Below are 15150 nucleotides of genomic sequence, written 5' to 3'. Positions count from 1 at the left end.
TGCAGCAAGAAGAGCGATGATGGATCAGCTCCACCGCATGCCAGGGAAAGGGATGGGGACAAAGGAGTCCCGTGGCATGAACGGGGACTCAGCCATAAGAAACTTCCTTCCATTTAGGGACAGAGTGAAGTCAGCATTCGCTTGTGCGTTAGCACTGAAGCTTGATCTCAGCCTCGCCCCAGCAGTTCACAGGGATGGCTTTGCTCACTCATCCTCCCTGTGAAAGTAGATAATCGCCGCCGCAATAAAAAGGGGGTGTTTTCTTACCATGGGGTAATGTGCTATGGATATACAAGGGTACTACTACTAGGATAACACTAGCTGTGGGACCATAAAATCGTTCGGGAAGCCAGGAATCATAGAATGATAGAACTGTCTAGGTTGGAAGGGAGCTTTCAGATCATCGAGTCCAACCATCAACCTCACACTGACAAAACCCATCACTAAACCATATCGCTAAGCACTACGTCTACCCGTCTTTTAAGTACCTCCAGGGATGACGACTCCACCACTTCCCTGGGCAGCCTATTCCAATGCTCGATAACCTTCTCAGTGTAAAAATTTTTCCTAATATCCAATCTAAACCTCCCCTGGCACAACTTGAGGCCATTTCCTCTTGTCCTATTGCCTGTTACTTGGGAGAAGAGACCGACCCCCACCTCTCTACACCCTCCTTTCAGGCAGTTGTAGAGAGCGAGAAGGTCTCCCCTCAAGCCTCCTTTTCTCCAGGATGAACAACCCCAGCCCTCTCAGCCATTCCTCATAAGACTTGTTCTCCAGACCCCTCAACAGCTTCATTGCCCTTCTCTGGACACGCTCCAGGACCTCAGTGTCTTTCTTGTAGTGAGGAATGGGCGAGTTTGGTGGAAGATAAATAGATGAGGTCACGTTTGGTTGGGGGAATGACGTCCACATCACGTAGTTGCTACATCATGGGTGACAGTGCCTGGCTCAGCCACGGGTGGAGGGTTAGGGAACCCTTCAGCTTTGCATCCTAGGGCAGGAAAACTATTGTGTTGGGGTTTTCTTTTCCTAACAACAAATCTACACAGTTCAAGCTATGCATTTGCAAAAGTGACCACTCATGTGGGCTTCTCCAGAATTGCTCCTACCGGGAATGGTGCCACCTTCAAACCGGTGCTGACAATTCAGCCTGAAGGTCACCAAGTGGGACGGCAGCAGAGCAGGGACAAGACCTCGTTTTTCCTAGACGTGCCGTTGATTTCCTCTTCCTGCTGCTTGCATCACTGGCTGTGATCAAAACATTCACTGCCACGTTTATTAAAAAGAAAGAGTTATTGCAGGAAGGTACTGGGATTATTCCTTTCCTCCATGAATAAAGTTCTACAGTTCCTCTTAAAATCAGACCTGAGGAATTTACAGAGTGGTTATTGTACATTCCTTGGGAAAAAAAAGTATATATCTGAGCAAGCGGTTCCAGTGCATTAAAGCAACGAATAGAGGAAGTGAAAAATATTTTAAATTCCTATACAGTGTTACATATCCAAAATGTCCTGGTTTAGGACATTAGAATTGGGGAGGGAGGGAGGCAGCTTTCTTCTCTCTCATTTTTCCCCTCTAATCTCTCTGAACTTGTTACAAGTCTCCTTCCATTTTGCTCACCATTTCCAAGCAACTAAACAGAGAGAGGCCTGGAACGATGACAGAGATGCGAAGTGCACAAAGGGACTGGAGTGTGGTCCGATAATTCTGTAATTGGAGCTGCCCGAGGCGAAATTTTTTTTCAAGCCAGTGTAAATGGGGATCGCTGAAACCCTTAACAATCGCTCTGTCAGGCTGCTTCTTTAATGGATTGCTCTGTTTAACTCTCTCTGTTTGTCACTGGCAAGATGACAAGAGAAATTAGTGTACTGGAAAATATAAGGTAACTGGCAGCTCCCCAGCCTGGTGCACGGCCCCACAGACCCCGGGGTGCCCCAGCGCGGGAGCCCAGCTCACCGGCTGCTCCTCCGCCTCCATGGAGGAGGAGGAAGAGGAGGGGAGCTTGCAACCTCCTGCCTTTCCGAGGGGTAGGAAGACCTGCAAAAATACCCTGTGGCTCTGGGACTGACACGGTGAAGAGTGTGTGGGGAGAAGGGGTCTCCCCCAAAGCTGTGGGGGTCTCGGAAGCACCGTGCACAGCTGGGATTGGGGTGGGGAGAGCACCTAAGCGTTCCCCCAAGGCCAAGTTGCGAATCTTTCATCACCTTCTGCTTTTACATCACGGATACTTCTTTTTTTTTGGTTTGTTTTTTTTTAATGTCAGTCTTCTGGGGGCATTGGGTGTAGGGTGGGAGCACTCACCGTTAAAGAAGATGCTTCCAGTGTGTGTGTGAGTGAGCGTGCGTGAGCGCACACGCAAGTGCGTGCAAGTGCGCACTGCTTTGGGGATGCTCCGGCACCTCCATTGTTCGCAGCCAGCCTCTGAAATTTGGCAGTGACGATGCCCCAAGGCTAGAGATGTACCTTTCGCTTTTCCCATGAAATTCCATTCTGGTTTGGCTGAGTTATTAGAAAAAAAAAAAAAAAAAAAAAGTTTGAAAATCGCCATTTCCCTTCTGCTGCCTGCATTCCTCAGGAAAATTTTGGCAGCCTGTCAAAACAATAACTGAACGTGAACTTTCTAAAGAGCTGGCCCGGTGCTGTCTGCCAAAGCAGCAATTCAGCACAGCTCGGCGCAGTTTGTCCTTTCACTCACCCCCCCTGTGCCCAGCCCCTCGCACACTCGTCCCCAGGCACCCTTTGGTGCAGAGGTGTCCACCCCGGACACCCGTGGGCAGAGCATGGGGTTGGCATTTGCTGCCCAGCTGCAAAAGCCGCACACACCTCTCACAGGAGAGCAGCTTTCCACTTCCAACCCCGACCGTTACTCCGGTGATTTTGGGGGCAGAAACCTCTGGAGCAGTGAGGAAAGTCCAGTCCAAACCTTGCTGAGGAATACGTTAGAACCAGCTGCAATAACCTACGCTGTAGACATTTATTTAAAAGATCTTATTCTTTTTTTTTTTTCTTTTAAATGTTATTTCCTATGCTAAAAGAATGTTGTTTACAATGCAAAGCCAAGTGCTTTTAAGTTAGGAAATGCCTAATGTATGATTCCTCGCAAACTCAACTCTGTGTGCATGCATTGTGCTATAACCTTTACGTACGTGAGCCCCTATTTCGACCTCTTTCCTTGTTGTGTGGACACGGGAGGGAAGAGGGCACAAGCTGCTCCGACAGCTGTAAATAAGACGCTTCCTAACATTCAAGTGTTTCATTTGAATGTTTTTGCAGACCGCATATTATTCTTTAATACAGGTTTTTAACACAATGTATAATTTTCAAACCAAAGCACCCGACTTCGGCACACTTGCCAGAGTTTTTCTTCACCACAGAAATGCGGCTGCATCTGGGGTGGAGCGAGGCGACTGTTTTGCAGCCTATTAGGACATAAAATGACTCTGAAGCACAGAGGAGGCAGCACAGTCCTTGTTAAAAGCACCCATTACATTTCACATGAAGGTGCAGGAGGATGCACGGAGGGAAACTGCTGCTATTTCACCCTCGCAGGGGTTAACACTCTTAATCTGGTGGCAAATGCTTTATGGTCCTGGAGTATTTTCTGGTCTCAGATCGTACAATTCAAGGGAGAGATGGTGCTTGCACCATCCCCGTTCTGCCAGCACCACGCTGGTTCAGGAAGACAGGATGAACCTCTGCCTTTCCCACCACCTCTTCTCCTGCCGGCAAGCCCCAGGTTTAGCTTGCAGCGTGCTGAGCAGCGCTGAGACCCCAGAGGCAGCATCTGAGCCAAAGACAACTAACCCTCCCGCCTTCCCTCGTCTCCTCATCACCAAGAGGTGAGAAATAGGCAGGAACAATTCGTTAACTAAACCAAACTGCTGTGACTGGTTGTTCTCGTGCTGTTACTTGCAAGATGCAGCCACCCCCATGGGAAGCTGGCCACCAATTATGGCAGATATTCCACAAATCCCAGTGTCCATGCAGCGCAAGGCCAGTAATTTCATGTAGCATTTACTGCTGGCCAGGGAGTCATCCTTTCTGACGTGAACACAGCTCTGCCTTCCACAAGCTCCCCTCCAGCAGGCCCTGAGCTTGTGCTAACAGTGAAGCTAATATTTGGATCACAGGAGTGGCCAGGAGTCTCCAGCCTGCCCCAAAAATCTCTCATCATTTTAGTGCACTTGGCTGGCAGCACTGTGGATTCGGCCCCCCTCCCTCCTCCACCCCTCCAACTATAAAAGCCTGTTGTGGCCTACATTCAGCTGTCGGATATCACATTATCATGGCTCGGCAAAGAGGAAACCAAGCAGTTTGGCACAAATGGCTTTTCTGTGTTCAGTCTGTTCCAGCACGGGTCCGTTCGGCTCCTCCTGAAGCACATGGAAGCGCTCAAAACTTCAATATTTAATCTTGCCTTGAAATGCAAATTGTCAGATCCAAGGAAACGAAAGCGAGCAAACACGCGGTCGTCGATGCAGGGACATCGGGAAGGCAGCAGACGCGGTGCTCGCACCTTGCTTTTCAGCCTCCCTTCACAGCAGAGGCTGTCCCTCTCCTGCTTAGTGTGGGGCACCAGGACCCTTTCTCAAGCACTGTGCCCCCTGGTCAAGCATTGTCATTATCATTGTTATTTTATTTCAGCGTTTGAACGTAGCTTTTCCTGACTTGAGGTGATCTAGTGCTCAGCAAGACCTTGAGCATCCCTGAGCACTCGGCACACTCACAGTTTTGTTTCTCTTCTGCAAGGGCACTGCCGTGACACTGTCACTCAGACTTTGTGCCCATGGAGGAGAGACACACAGGCAGAGGGTATTTTGCAGCGTGTAAGGCAGCACATGTGCCTCCTTCTGCCCCCCAGCACGCACATGCACACAACCGCTCACCCCTATTGCAAGACAGGGAGTGTGGTAGGAAAGGGAGCGCCCCATGCGTGCAGGTTGGGAGCCAAGTAATCCTGGATATATCATAAGCACAGTTTTGAGAAATAAAAACACATTAATATTCTGTTCTCTCAAGGCGTTATCCTACTGTTTACCATTACGCACAATCCTTTGCCTTAAATTGCATCTTTGATTAAAGCAGCAATGAGAGAAACCAGTGCTAATAACAAAATGTATTCTGCTTTAAATCACTAAAGTGAAAACATCAATAAGCTGTAACCATCAGTGCCGCCATGAAAATGAAGGCAACCACCATGGGAAACAGCAAGGATGAAATCCACTTTGCCAGCATAAAAGCCAAGTAATTAGGTCTTATGTGGGTGGAACTTATAATGAGGTGCAGGAAGGGGGAAAATGAATTTCAACCCGAGCCTGCCTCCTCCTCCCCCCACCGCCAGAGCTGCTAATCTAAGTTTGGCGGCTGCAGTAGGGACAGCAGCCCCATTTCCCAGCTCCGTGGGGTCTGCAAAGCAGCATCCGCATCTCCACCTGCACCCACCACCCGACGCTTGTGGGGCTGCTCTGCAGCCCTGCCCTCTGCCCTGTCAGTGGGCAGCAATGGTCTGTACCCACGGTACCAACTTCAATTTCACTGGGGGAGATGGGTGTGCTTCCAAGGAAGGCATTTCACTTTGAGCAAGCTCGAGCTGATATATAGTATCAGCCCAAGAAATTTAATTTAAAAATTAGAAAAAGGAATCCTATCTGGTTATCATGGATTAATCAGAGTTTGTGGATGGGGATATAAAATTAATTTATCTACATTGAGTTATTTGAATCAAAGCCCTGTGCTCCTCCGCAGCTGTCCGTCCCTCAAGGAGCTCTGTTACTGGAGCAGCGCTGCTCTCAACTGCTTGCTGTGGAAGTTGTCATACATCAGCAAACTTCAGATCCTCTGTGCCCAGCTCTTCCCACATACTCTTACACTGCGTACAGGCGTTCAGTTATTCAATGTTGCAGCCACCCTCCGGTTCACCTAAGCCAGGAGTATGTTTTCAGGAGCTTTCTACCTAGTGCTAGAGCAGGAGAAATTATTCATAACTTATTCTTCCATGCACTTTAAAGTGCAAATAAAGCGGACTTCAGTGCTGGGTTTTATAACGTTCCCTGACATCTCCACAGCGGATCAAGGTGCTCGTCTGTCCTTGTGTCTGTGACACTAGTTAGAAGTCTCCAGAAAGCACTTTTCCTTAATTTCTCAACAGCTGTCATTTTGCCTTTCTTTAAGGATGCTTCGCTGCACTAAGATAGAGGCTGACTGCCGAGCTGGCTGCATTTCTGCCACCCACTGGTGCTTGTGGGCTGCGGACGCAGGGTCTGGCCATCGGGATGTGGCTGGCAGGCAGGCTGAGGTTCAGTTTTGGCTGCATTTGCAGCGCCCATTTATCCCAAAGCTTGTGGGAGGCAGCTATCTGGTTTGGTGCCTTTTCCTCACCTTTTTTCCCCTGGTTATGTCGCTAGAGTGTTGGGCTTCCCCAGAGGTCACACTCTAGTTAGTGGACAGTTACAATGCTCAGGTTATTACTTGGGATACACAGCAGACTGCTGCCAGGGTCCTGCAGAAGTAAGGCAGGGGAGGAGAGTCCATGTTTCTAGCAGCAGCAGCAGCACCAGAGCAGGCAGCTGGGGGTGGTGCGGTGGGGTCAGCCAGCCCAGGCCCCAACCGGGGACGGGGACAGCGTCTCTACCTGCAAATGGCCTCCACGGCCTGGTCCGCGGCCCTCTCCCACAGACCCCATCCCCAAAGTGGGTGCCGGCCCTGCCTGGAGGGTAGCAGGTAGGCCCGGCGCTGCGGGGCACCGACCCGGGATGGAGTGTACCCTACGTTGGTGCGGCCAGGCGCCGTTCACCCCACCGCTAGCGTTTGGGTGGGGCGCTGGGCCCGGCCCGGGGGCTGCCCCGGCCGGGTGCGGGGCCGAGGGGTACCCGCCATCCCCCTCAGCCCCGTCCCCCCTCTCCGCCTCAGCGCTCGCCTTTCTTTGTCCCGCTTGGTAACTGGGGCTCCCAGCCAATCGCCATCGAGCCGGCCGGCTTCGCCGCCAGCTGATTGGGTGGGCCGTCCGGAGCCCTCTGCCAATCCCGGCCGTCGCTGCTCCCTCAGACAAAGGCAGCAGCTCTGGCAACGGGGCTCAGCGCCCCCCGCCCCCCTGCGCGTGCTCAGCGGCAGCGGCCCCTTGGCGACAGGCCAGCCGAGGGACCTACCACCTCCCCTGCGCCCCTCAGAACGGGGGGGGGGGGGAGGGGGGGAGGAAAGAGATCGCTGAGAAAAGCCGTCGGGACAAGCGGCCGAAGCGGCGAAAGGAAGACAGGAAAAAGTTAGCAAAGCCGGGAAATAAAATCTTATTTTGTGCCAGGCTTTCCTTCTGGAAAGAAGAGGGGCGCTTCCCCCTTCTCTTTCTTTTGCTCACCCCCCTCCTCTGCCTTGTGGAAGCGCCCGCTCGCACTCCCCCCCCCCCCCTTCCCCCCCACGCCGTCCTCCTGGAAGGGGTTAAAAAGCCGGCGCGAAGCCCCGCCCCGCCGGGGGGGCGTGGCCTCGTCGCGGGCAAGAGGCGGTTGGCGACGGTTAGGCCCCTCAGAGCCTCTTAAAATGAAACCGAGCGGGGCCGGCGGCGCCGCAGAGAGCCCGGGGCTGACACCGGCCGGAGCCGACACTGGCCGTGCGGGGTTGACAGCCGGGCAGGGCGGGCGAGGCCGCCGCGGGTTGCCCGCCCAGCGCTGAGCCCAACCCGACCGAGCCGAACCGGCGGGGGACCGCGGGCCGAGCCGGCCCCCTCAGCGCTGCCCGCCCCGCTCGGGCTCCGCGCCCGCCGTTATTGTTGCCCGCCGCCCCCCTCCTCCTTTCTCCTCCTCCGCCGGCGGAAAGAATTTCATCCAGAGACCGAAATCTTCCCCCCTCCCGCTTCTTTGTATCCGCTTTCTTCCCACCTCCCCGCTTTTTTGTGTGTGGGGTTTTGTTTTGCTTTCAGCCCGGCGTTTTTAAAAATACCCCGAAAATGGCGATTTTTAGAGAGAATTCAGGAAACTGGCTTTTCTGTGGAAAGGTGTCTTTTTAAACAAAAAGAAGCACTATATATATATTGTGTATATATATATATAACTACCTATCTTAGTTCCTGCAGGGCAGCTGCTGAGGTGGCTCGTGTGGTGCGTATTTTTTTTAATTGAGTTGAATTTTGCGATTTTTTTAAATTTTTTTTTCTTTTTTTGCTAGAACTGTTATTTTAGAGCGGGGTGGATTCTTCTCGGCTTTTTTTCCCCTCCTCCCGCTCCCCCTTTTTTCCTCACCCCCTGCCGTTAAAAGCCGGGAAAGCCAATTTCTTATTTATAAACCTGCCGGGACTTTGCCTCTGTCGCGATGTACAACACGGTGTGGGATATGGACCGCGATGACACGGACTGGAGGGAAGTGATGATGCCCTATTCCACTGAGCTGATATTTTACATTGAAATGGACCCTCCAGGTAGGGAGCCCGAAGCCTGCCTGCCTGCGCACCCCTCCGCCTTCCATTCCTGCCTTCTCCCCCCCTTGCCTGTCCTCCCTCCCTCCTCGCAGACTTTTTCCCCCGTTTGAAAAAAAGGAGGAGGAATCTGCAGAGGGGAATTGGGGGGGGGGGGGAATAATAATATCTGTAGTTAAACTTTGCTTTAAGTAAACTTTCCAGGGACTTGAACCTGCTGTCTCTTGGGCAAAAGTATTTTAATACTGTGTTTTGGGGGGCTGGGAGGATAACTGCAATTTATGGTGCCTTTTTGGGGGGTGGAAGGAGGCAGGAAGAGGAGAGCTGCGCACAGCCCCTCTCCTGAGTCTCCTTTTTTTTTTTTAAGCCTTTATTGAAAACCATATATTTTGTCTGTATTCACTTCTAGAGGAGCGTTTTTATTAGCCTCTTCACCTGTATGCCTTTATGTGCCTGTAACACTTTGATGGTAGTGATTTACCTACCTCCATTCAGTTCCAGTTTAATCGCTTTTACAGTCTCCGAGATCCTTTTCTTCGCCAGCTCTTTTCCAGCATTGACAGACGAGGTGTGTGTTGTCGCTGGATTTCGGTGCTGGGGGATAATACTTGGGAACAGGCTGGAACCCATCCCTGGAGGCACTGTTACTTTGATAACGCTTAATAATCTTGTTCAAAAGGGTTTGATGCAACTTTTTTCTCCCTCCCATGGAATGCCGGTGCTGAAAATGAAGAAATGTGTTGTCCCTTTGCTTGTCTGAAGTTTTTAGATGGGACAGAAACTTTCTTTTGTGCCTGAAGAGTGAGGGAAGGCTTACAGGGAGAAGAGGCTGAGTCTTTCTTTGGTAATGAATTAAAGTAAGCATAAATGAGTACTGGTGAAACCGTATCTATACCTGTAAGAGTCTTAAGAGGCTGAGCGCAGTGAGGTAATTGAAGGGCCTTTATGTTCTCAGGTCTCTGATCTGTACAGCCAGAAGGTACAGTAAAATATGCATCAAAAATCTTAGTCTGCACAGAAATTGATAGCAAATAAGTGCTTCTAAGCAGTATCTTCTGTGTGGCACGTACTGTTAGACTTTCGAAATGTGCTTTTCAATCTCTGCTTGAGTCGTGGCTTGCATCTCCAAGTGTGGTTTAGTCTCTTTGTTTCAGCACAGTGAGCTCTTTTTTTCTCTCCTTAGGTATGTGGCACTTTAATTAAAAGAGGAGGAGGTGATCATCCTGAGATTTTTGGATCTCAAGGACCTGTACTCATTTCCTGTGGTAACTCTGATGCTTTAAAAATTGGACAGATCTCTCAGACGCACAATACTGGCCACTACTCATTAAATTCTTGCATAGCTGACACTACCTATTTTTAGATGTTACTCCTGAAAGCATAAAGTTCAGTCAAATCTGCTCACTTCTGTGAATTTCAGAGGGTATCTTTCTTGTAAATGCTTTTGATATTAACTGTTCATGAGGTTAGTATTTGTATTTGCTTGTATCAAGCAAACAAAAACCCGAGTTCCATTGCAGGTGACTTAAAACAATTGGTGTGGGGTTTTTTTATTTTAAAAAAATAAAAGCCCCTTGAATGGCTTAGTGCGGGGAGGCTACTAAAAGGGGCTGGCCTGACTGAACTGGTCAGAAAACAACTTTGCAATATTTCTGCAGGAATTCAGCCATGCAGCTTTACAAAGTTTACATTAAGAAGCAGCACTTCTGTCATTAATAATGCCAGTATTTCCATCATTGAAGCCCTATTGTCAGGGATCAAGGCTCTGCATGGTCCAAACACCAGTTAGCAAAAGGACTTAATGTTAGATGCTGATCTCTTAAGTGTTCAGTAAATTTATCTTTCATATTTTTAAATTGGAAAAGCCAGAACTGGAAACGATGCATGGGATGATCCACATGTGTATGTCCTGATTTCATAGAACTATAACTTTTAAATTGTAGGAGGAAGGAGGGAGAGTGAGCGTGGTGGAGGTGGTCTGCTCTTCCCTCTTCCCGAGGTGGGGTGGGAAAGCATTTTCTGGTCTGGGATGATAGGTCATCCCTAAGGGGAGTGTGGAGGAATTTATTTGGAAGACTTAAACACTCGGCATGCCTTGGGATAAAGTCACGGCATTTGCACCCGGTAACAACCACAACTCCATTTGGCCTGCTTCCAACAAAAATTTGTGAAGGTTTTCAGTATAGCATTCCCCCGCGTGATGGCTGGAGTTCCTGAGCCGCTGAATGGTGGCAATATGTTTTCTCAGCAGCGCACAAACTAACAATATGCAGCAAGTGTCCCGGCTGCCAAAGGAGGCAGCACGGTCTTTTGTTCACAGAACTTGTGTGAAGAGATCCCTGTTTGGTCTTTATGCTCCAGGACCGGGCATCTACCGATACTGGGAGCCAAGTGCCTCAAATCATGCATGACTGCTCGTGATTACATTTTAGTGCGTCTAAACTTCAGGCAGAAGACAAAGGCAAGGTGAACATAATGTGCAGTGTCACCCGTAACCTCTAAGTCAAGGGTGGGGATACTGTTCCTTGTTAAGGGCCAGTAGACCTTTAATTTATCTTGGCAGGCTGTCTTAATACCCACCTTAGCGTTGCCCAATAATAATGCAGAAAATAAAATCCTGTGATGGCAGGCAGCCTGCAGCGCAGCCGTAGCTTCTGTCAGGCCTCAGTGCACCTGCACCAGCTTATCAGCGTGCTCGTGTTTTCTGTCCAGGGTTGTAGGTGTAAATGGATGCTCAGAGCGGGTCATGAAGCCTCTCTGCTAGAAGGCTTGCTCCAAAGTTCAAAAATAATAATGAAGTTGATGCCTCTCTCAACACAGGAGGTTTTTTCCCACCTCCATCAGAGGCAGGGTCAGGCAACAAGAGATTGCTAGCTTTCTGCTAGCTTTTAATCCATCCTAAACATAGGAGTGGGACGGTTTTCCTAAATAGAACAGTGGAACTAGGGATTCAGTTCTGCCAGCCTTGCAAGGCATGCCTTACAGCAGTACAACTAATACAGGAGCAGTAGTGGTGACACCCAGCAGGGTGACTGCTGTTACCTAATGCTTTTTCCTTCTGCTTGCATGACTTTTGGCATAATAAAATGTATCACTGGGGTGAGGTTGGATCTATATGTGGCAAATAGATAGGTGCAACTAAATAACTTTCAGTGTCTAAAGACAAAACTGGAACCATCAGTTGCATATAGCTAACATAGTGGCTTCTAAACTTTTTAATCAGGATTAATTTAGAGTATTATGGCCACAGCAGCATCATGTGCTGGTTCTGGCATTAGGAAACTGGCTGTTAGGAGTTCAGTCGCATGTTTGTTCTTGCTGTCTGAAAAGAAAAGGAAATAGGTTACTGGATTGAATTTAGTTTTTATTTAGCGACATCTGTTCAGGTCTGCAAAAAGTTGTTACTGCTGTAAATTATGTTTTTGAACAGAGGATGTTTAATTGACTGCAAAAGTTACCAGAGTACCTAAAGCATAACTACCTATGTATTACCTTGCTTCTAGTAAGTAGGACTAAGTAATGTCTTTCCCTCTGTAGATCTGGGATATATTATCAGTTGTGTTGATGATAAAATGTGTAATCACTGAATACATTTTGTCACAGTTGGATGAAAATCAGTAAGAATGTTCCGTTGGGATTTCAGACACAGATGTCAGCAAAGATATTTGGCTCAACTACAAATTAGAGGTTAGTTTCATTTGTGTGGGTTACGAAGAAAACCACAAGTATAAAGTAGCCTTACTAATGCAGAATGGGCTTTGTCTGCTTATGAGCAGGTAATAGAGTAAGTGTCTGTCCTAAAGCTATATGAAAGCTACCTTTTTGAAGCTTGTTAGACCCAGATATGACCAGCCACACTTATAACTTGATCCAACCAACTTTTTCAAGAATATTACTCTTCTTGCCTCGTGTGCTGAGACTGGCTGTAACAACGCTGTTGTTACAAAATCTTTTAATAATGAAGGGGGGGGACAGCAATAATCTATAGGCTGCTTAGTTTAGTCTACTTTGTAAAAGCAGCACTGCCATTGTATGAGTGAGACAAGTATTCAAGGAGAAAAGCGTATTTATTCATTATAGTTTCTATTTTCTCCTCATATATAATTTGACAACCCTTGTTTTTGGGGAGTGATACTATAATTGTAATTTGGAAAACATAGGGTTCTGGTCTCAAGGTCAGTGTTTACTCGGATACCAGTTGTGCTGTATCATTATCAATGTTATAGTGGAAACTGAATGTGGCTTCTCAAATGGGGTTTGTGGTATGCAGTAGCCAGATGTAGGTGAACACTGCATGTCTATGCCTGACTAGTTTTCCAGTGGGAGAACAGATGTAAATTTTAATAGCATCGTCAGTATTGTCCTTCAGCTTATCTGAGCTGACTCCAGAAGCTTATCAAAGAAAAGTTCTGCTCTCACACATCTTAAAAAAAAAAAAAAAAAAAAAAAAAAAAAGTAGTTTTACTAGTGCATGTAATAAAGAGAGCAGCACTGTAGCAGCAACTGTCTTCATTGCAAATTTAAGTCTTGCTGACAGTCAAAAAAAGCGGATGTTGGGGGTTGAGAGTTTCCTTATTACAGAAGGGAAGTTTGTGCAGACCGTTTTGGGATAGAGCAGGGAATAAATAAGGCTCAGTCACTTGTGTTCTGCATATCCTGGAAAATTGTTTGAATTGGAGTCTCAGCTCCTGTGAGGACAGTGCTATGAAATGCTCGGGTTCTGTTTCTGTTTCACCATGATTTCTCGACTGGCCTTTTCATTCAATGATTGCTGTAACCATTTTTTATTTCTGATTGCATTTTCAGGCTTGCTTTTGCATTCCTTGCATTGAGTTTTCATTTTGATGGCTCTAACTGTTAAAGAATATCACTCATCAGCTTTCAATTAAATACATGAACACAAAAAATACCATCATTAATATGAAGTGAAATGATGTTTTGCTTGAGATGGGAGAGCCTGCTTTAAAAGGCTGACATTTTTGTTTATCAGTAGGCTTTCAGATGATGTAGAAATAGTTGGGGAGGGAAAGCTTGCTGAAGGGAGTTGTTCAGCTCTGTGTTTCGTAAAGCTGTAGGTTTATGCAAACCATGGGAGTTCTGAGAAGAAACCAAGCTCTTTACCACGTGTTTGAAGGCAAAATCTGCAGCAAATGTTATTTCTGCAATTGTTATTTCTGAACAGTTTTGTGTATTGCGTGATGCCTGTACCTGACAGGAGTTAATCACTGTGTTGCTTCCTTCAACTTCACCTGTTTAAAAGGAGAAGCCTCTTCTTGGACTTTCCTTTGGGGAATATTGTTTTCCTAAGCAGCAGAGTTGACTTCTCTCTTTGCCATTGCCTGTGTGGTATCTTATTCCAGAAAGAAGCTATTCGGGCTTATCTTTGCTCTACAGCTTGGGAGAACAGAGAGGCATAGCTGGTCATACACATCTGCGCCCAGTACTAAAAGCAGTTGGGTGCCTTACATCATCTCATGTTGGTTGTTTAGTGAGTCACTTTTTGGGCAGAGAACTAGAGAACACTGGAAACAGCAGCATAAAGAACACTTTTATCAGCATTCCCTGTATGTTTTAAAGCTTAGGCTTTCTTATTGTCAAAAAGACTGTTAACTGTGTTGAAACAGGTTGCTGTAAAACTTTGGCCCCATTAAAGCAATAGGTGTGTTCTAGTTGGATTTTTGGAAACTCGTTTTCATAAAGTAGGTTGCTGAGTAATGCTTAAAGAAGAGTCTCTGCTCATGTACTAAATGCCCCTATGGAAATGAGTCAGATTTTCTCTTTTTCTTCTGCTTTTTATCTCATTTATTCTGACAGGTTAAAAAAAATCTGCACAATAGCTAAGTAAGCAAGAATTCACTTCTCCACATAATCTAAACTACAGCATATGAGCTGGTGCTGGGTACCCATACAATGTGAGTGGATGTTACCTCTTTAGAAGATATTTTCATTGTCCTTCACCTTTGCTGTGCCTTCCACTCAATAGACAAAGTTTTTGCAATGTTTCAATTAATATATTCCAGTACCTTAAGTTCTTCTAGTTTTTCTGAAGAAAAGTGTATAGGGAGTTTTATAAGAATTCATACAGTTCAAAAGAAGCAAAGTGCAAGTGATGCCTGTTGTCGTCCTTTCCAAAAAGGACTCCAGCTGCCCTGCTGGACACCGACCAGTTGCCTGGTGAATCCTGATGCCGAAGCACAATGCGCTCTGAAGCTTTCCTGTGGCTGAACAGGATCCAGGTTCTTCTCTGGCTTTGAGTCCAGCGGCACACTCGAGATGGCTACCTTCCATCCAGTGCTCTTTGAAAAAGGAGATGAAACACTTCAACTGCTTCAACCTATGACTGCTTCCAGCATTCACTCAGACTCTCTACCAGTTTTTGTGAACTGGAAAAATGTTATTTTAATGATAGTTCATAGGAATGTTACTTATTCTAAAATCAGATATCCCTGAAGCTGGTGCATGGTTATTTAGGAAAGGCTTGAAAAACTTCCAAGTTTCTCAGCACAAAAACGTGTGAGTTTGGACAAATAAATAAAAAAAAAAAAACCAGCCTGTGTCCCCTTCATCTTGTTTGTCTTTCACTACAGGATAACTTGAGTTTTGGTTTGGTGTCACTTTGGGACTCTTGTACTTCAGGTCAGTTTTCTGCTTCCAAATATAAACTTCCTATTTCCTTCTATTAGCTACTACTTGCTCTCTGTTACTTTCCTGAGATAAAAAAATCCACAGGAGCTGTTTTTCAGGGT

At 47.2% G+C, this 15150-nt stretch overlaps 1 protein-coding gene across 2 annotated transcripts in view; it reads left to right on the top strand.

Moving 5' to 3' along the window:
• Positions 1-15150, top strand: part of PIK3R3 (phosphoinositide-3-kinase regulatory subunit 3) — a 76534-nt gene that overhangs the window by 41707 nt on the left and 19677 nt on the right. The window contains exon 1 of one of the 2 annotated variants that reach the window (XM_074599280.1): positions 7558-8407. The exons of the other annotated variant lie outside the window; for it this stretch is intronic. Within the exon in view, the coding sequence (XP_074455381.1) occupies positions 8302-8407 (106 nt within the window). The 5' untranslated portion in view covers positions 7558-8301. Of the gene's footprint in view, positions 1-7557; positions 8408-15150 lie in introns of those variants that run through there. 2 annotated transcript variants of the gene reach the window in all.

The sequence above is a fragment of the Larus michahellis genome, chromosome 8 (assembly GCF_964199755.1).
Source record: "Larus michahellis chromosome 8, bLarMic1.1, whole genome shotgun sequence".
Classification (NCBI taxonomy): domain Eukaryota; kingdom Metazoa; phylum Chordata; class Aves; order Charadriiformes; family Laridae; genus Larus; species Larus michahellis.
This window is presented reverse-complemented; position numbering and strand designations above follow the sequence as displayed.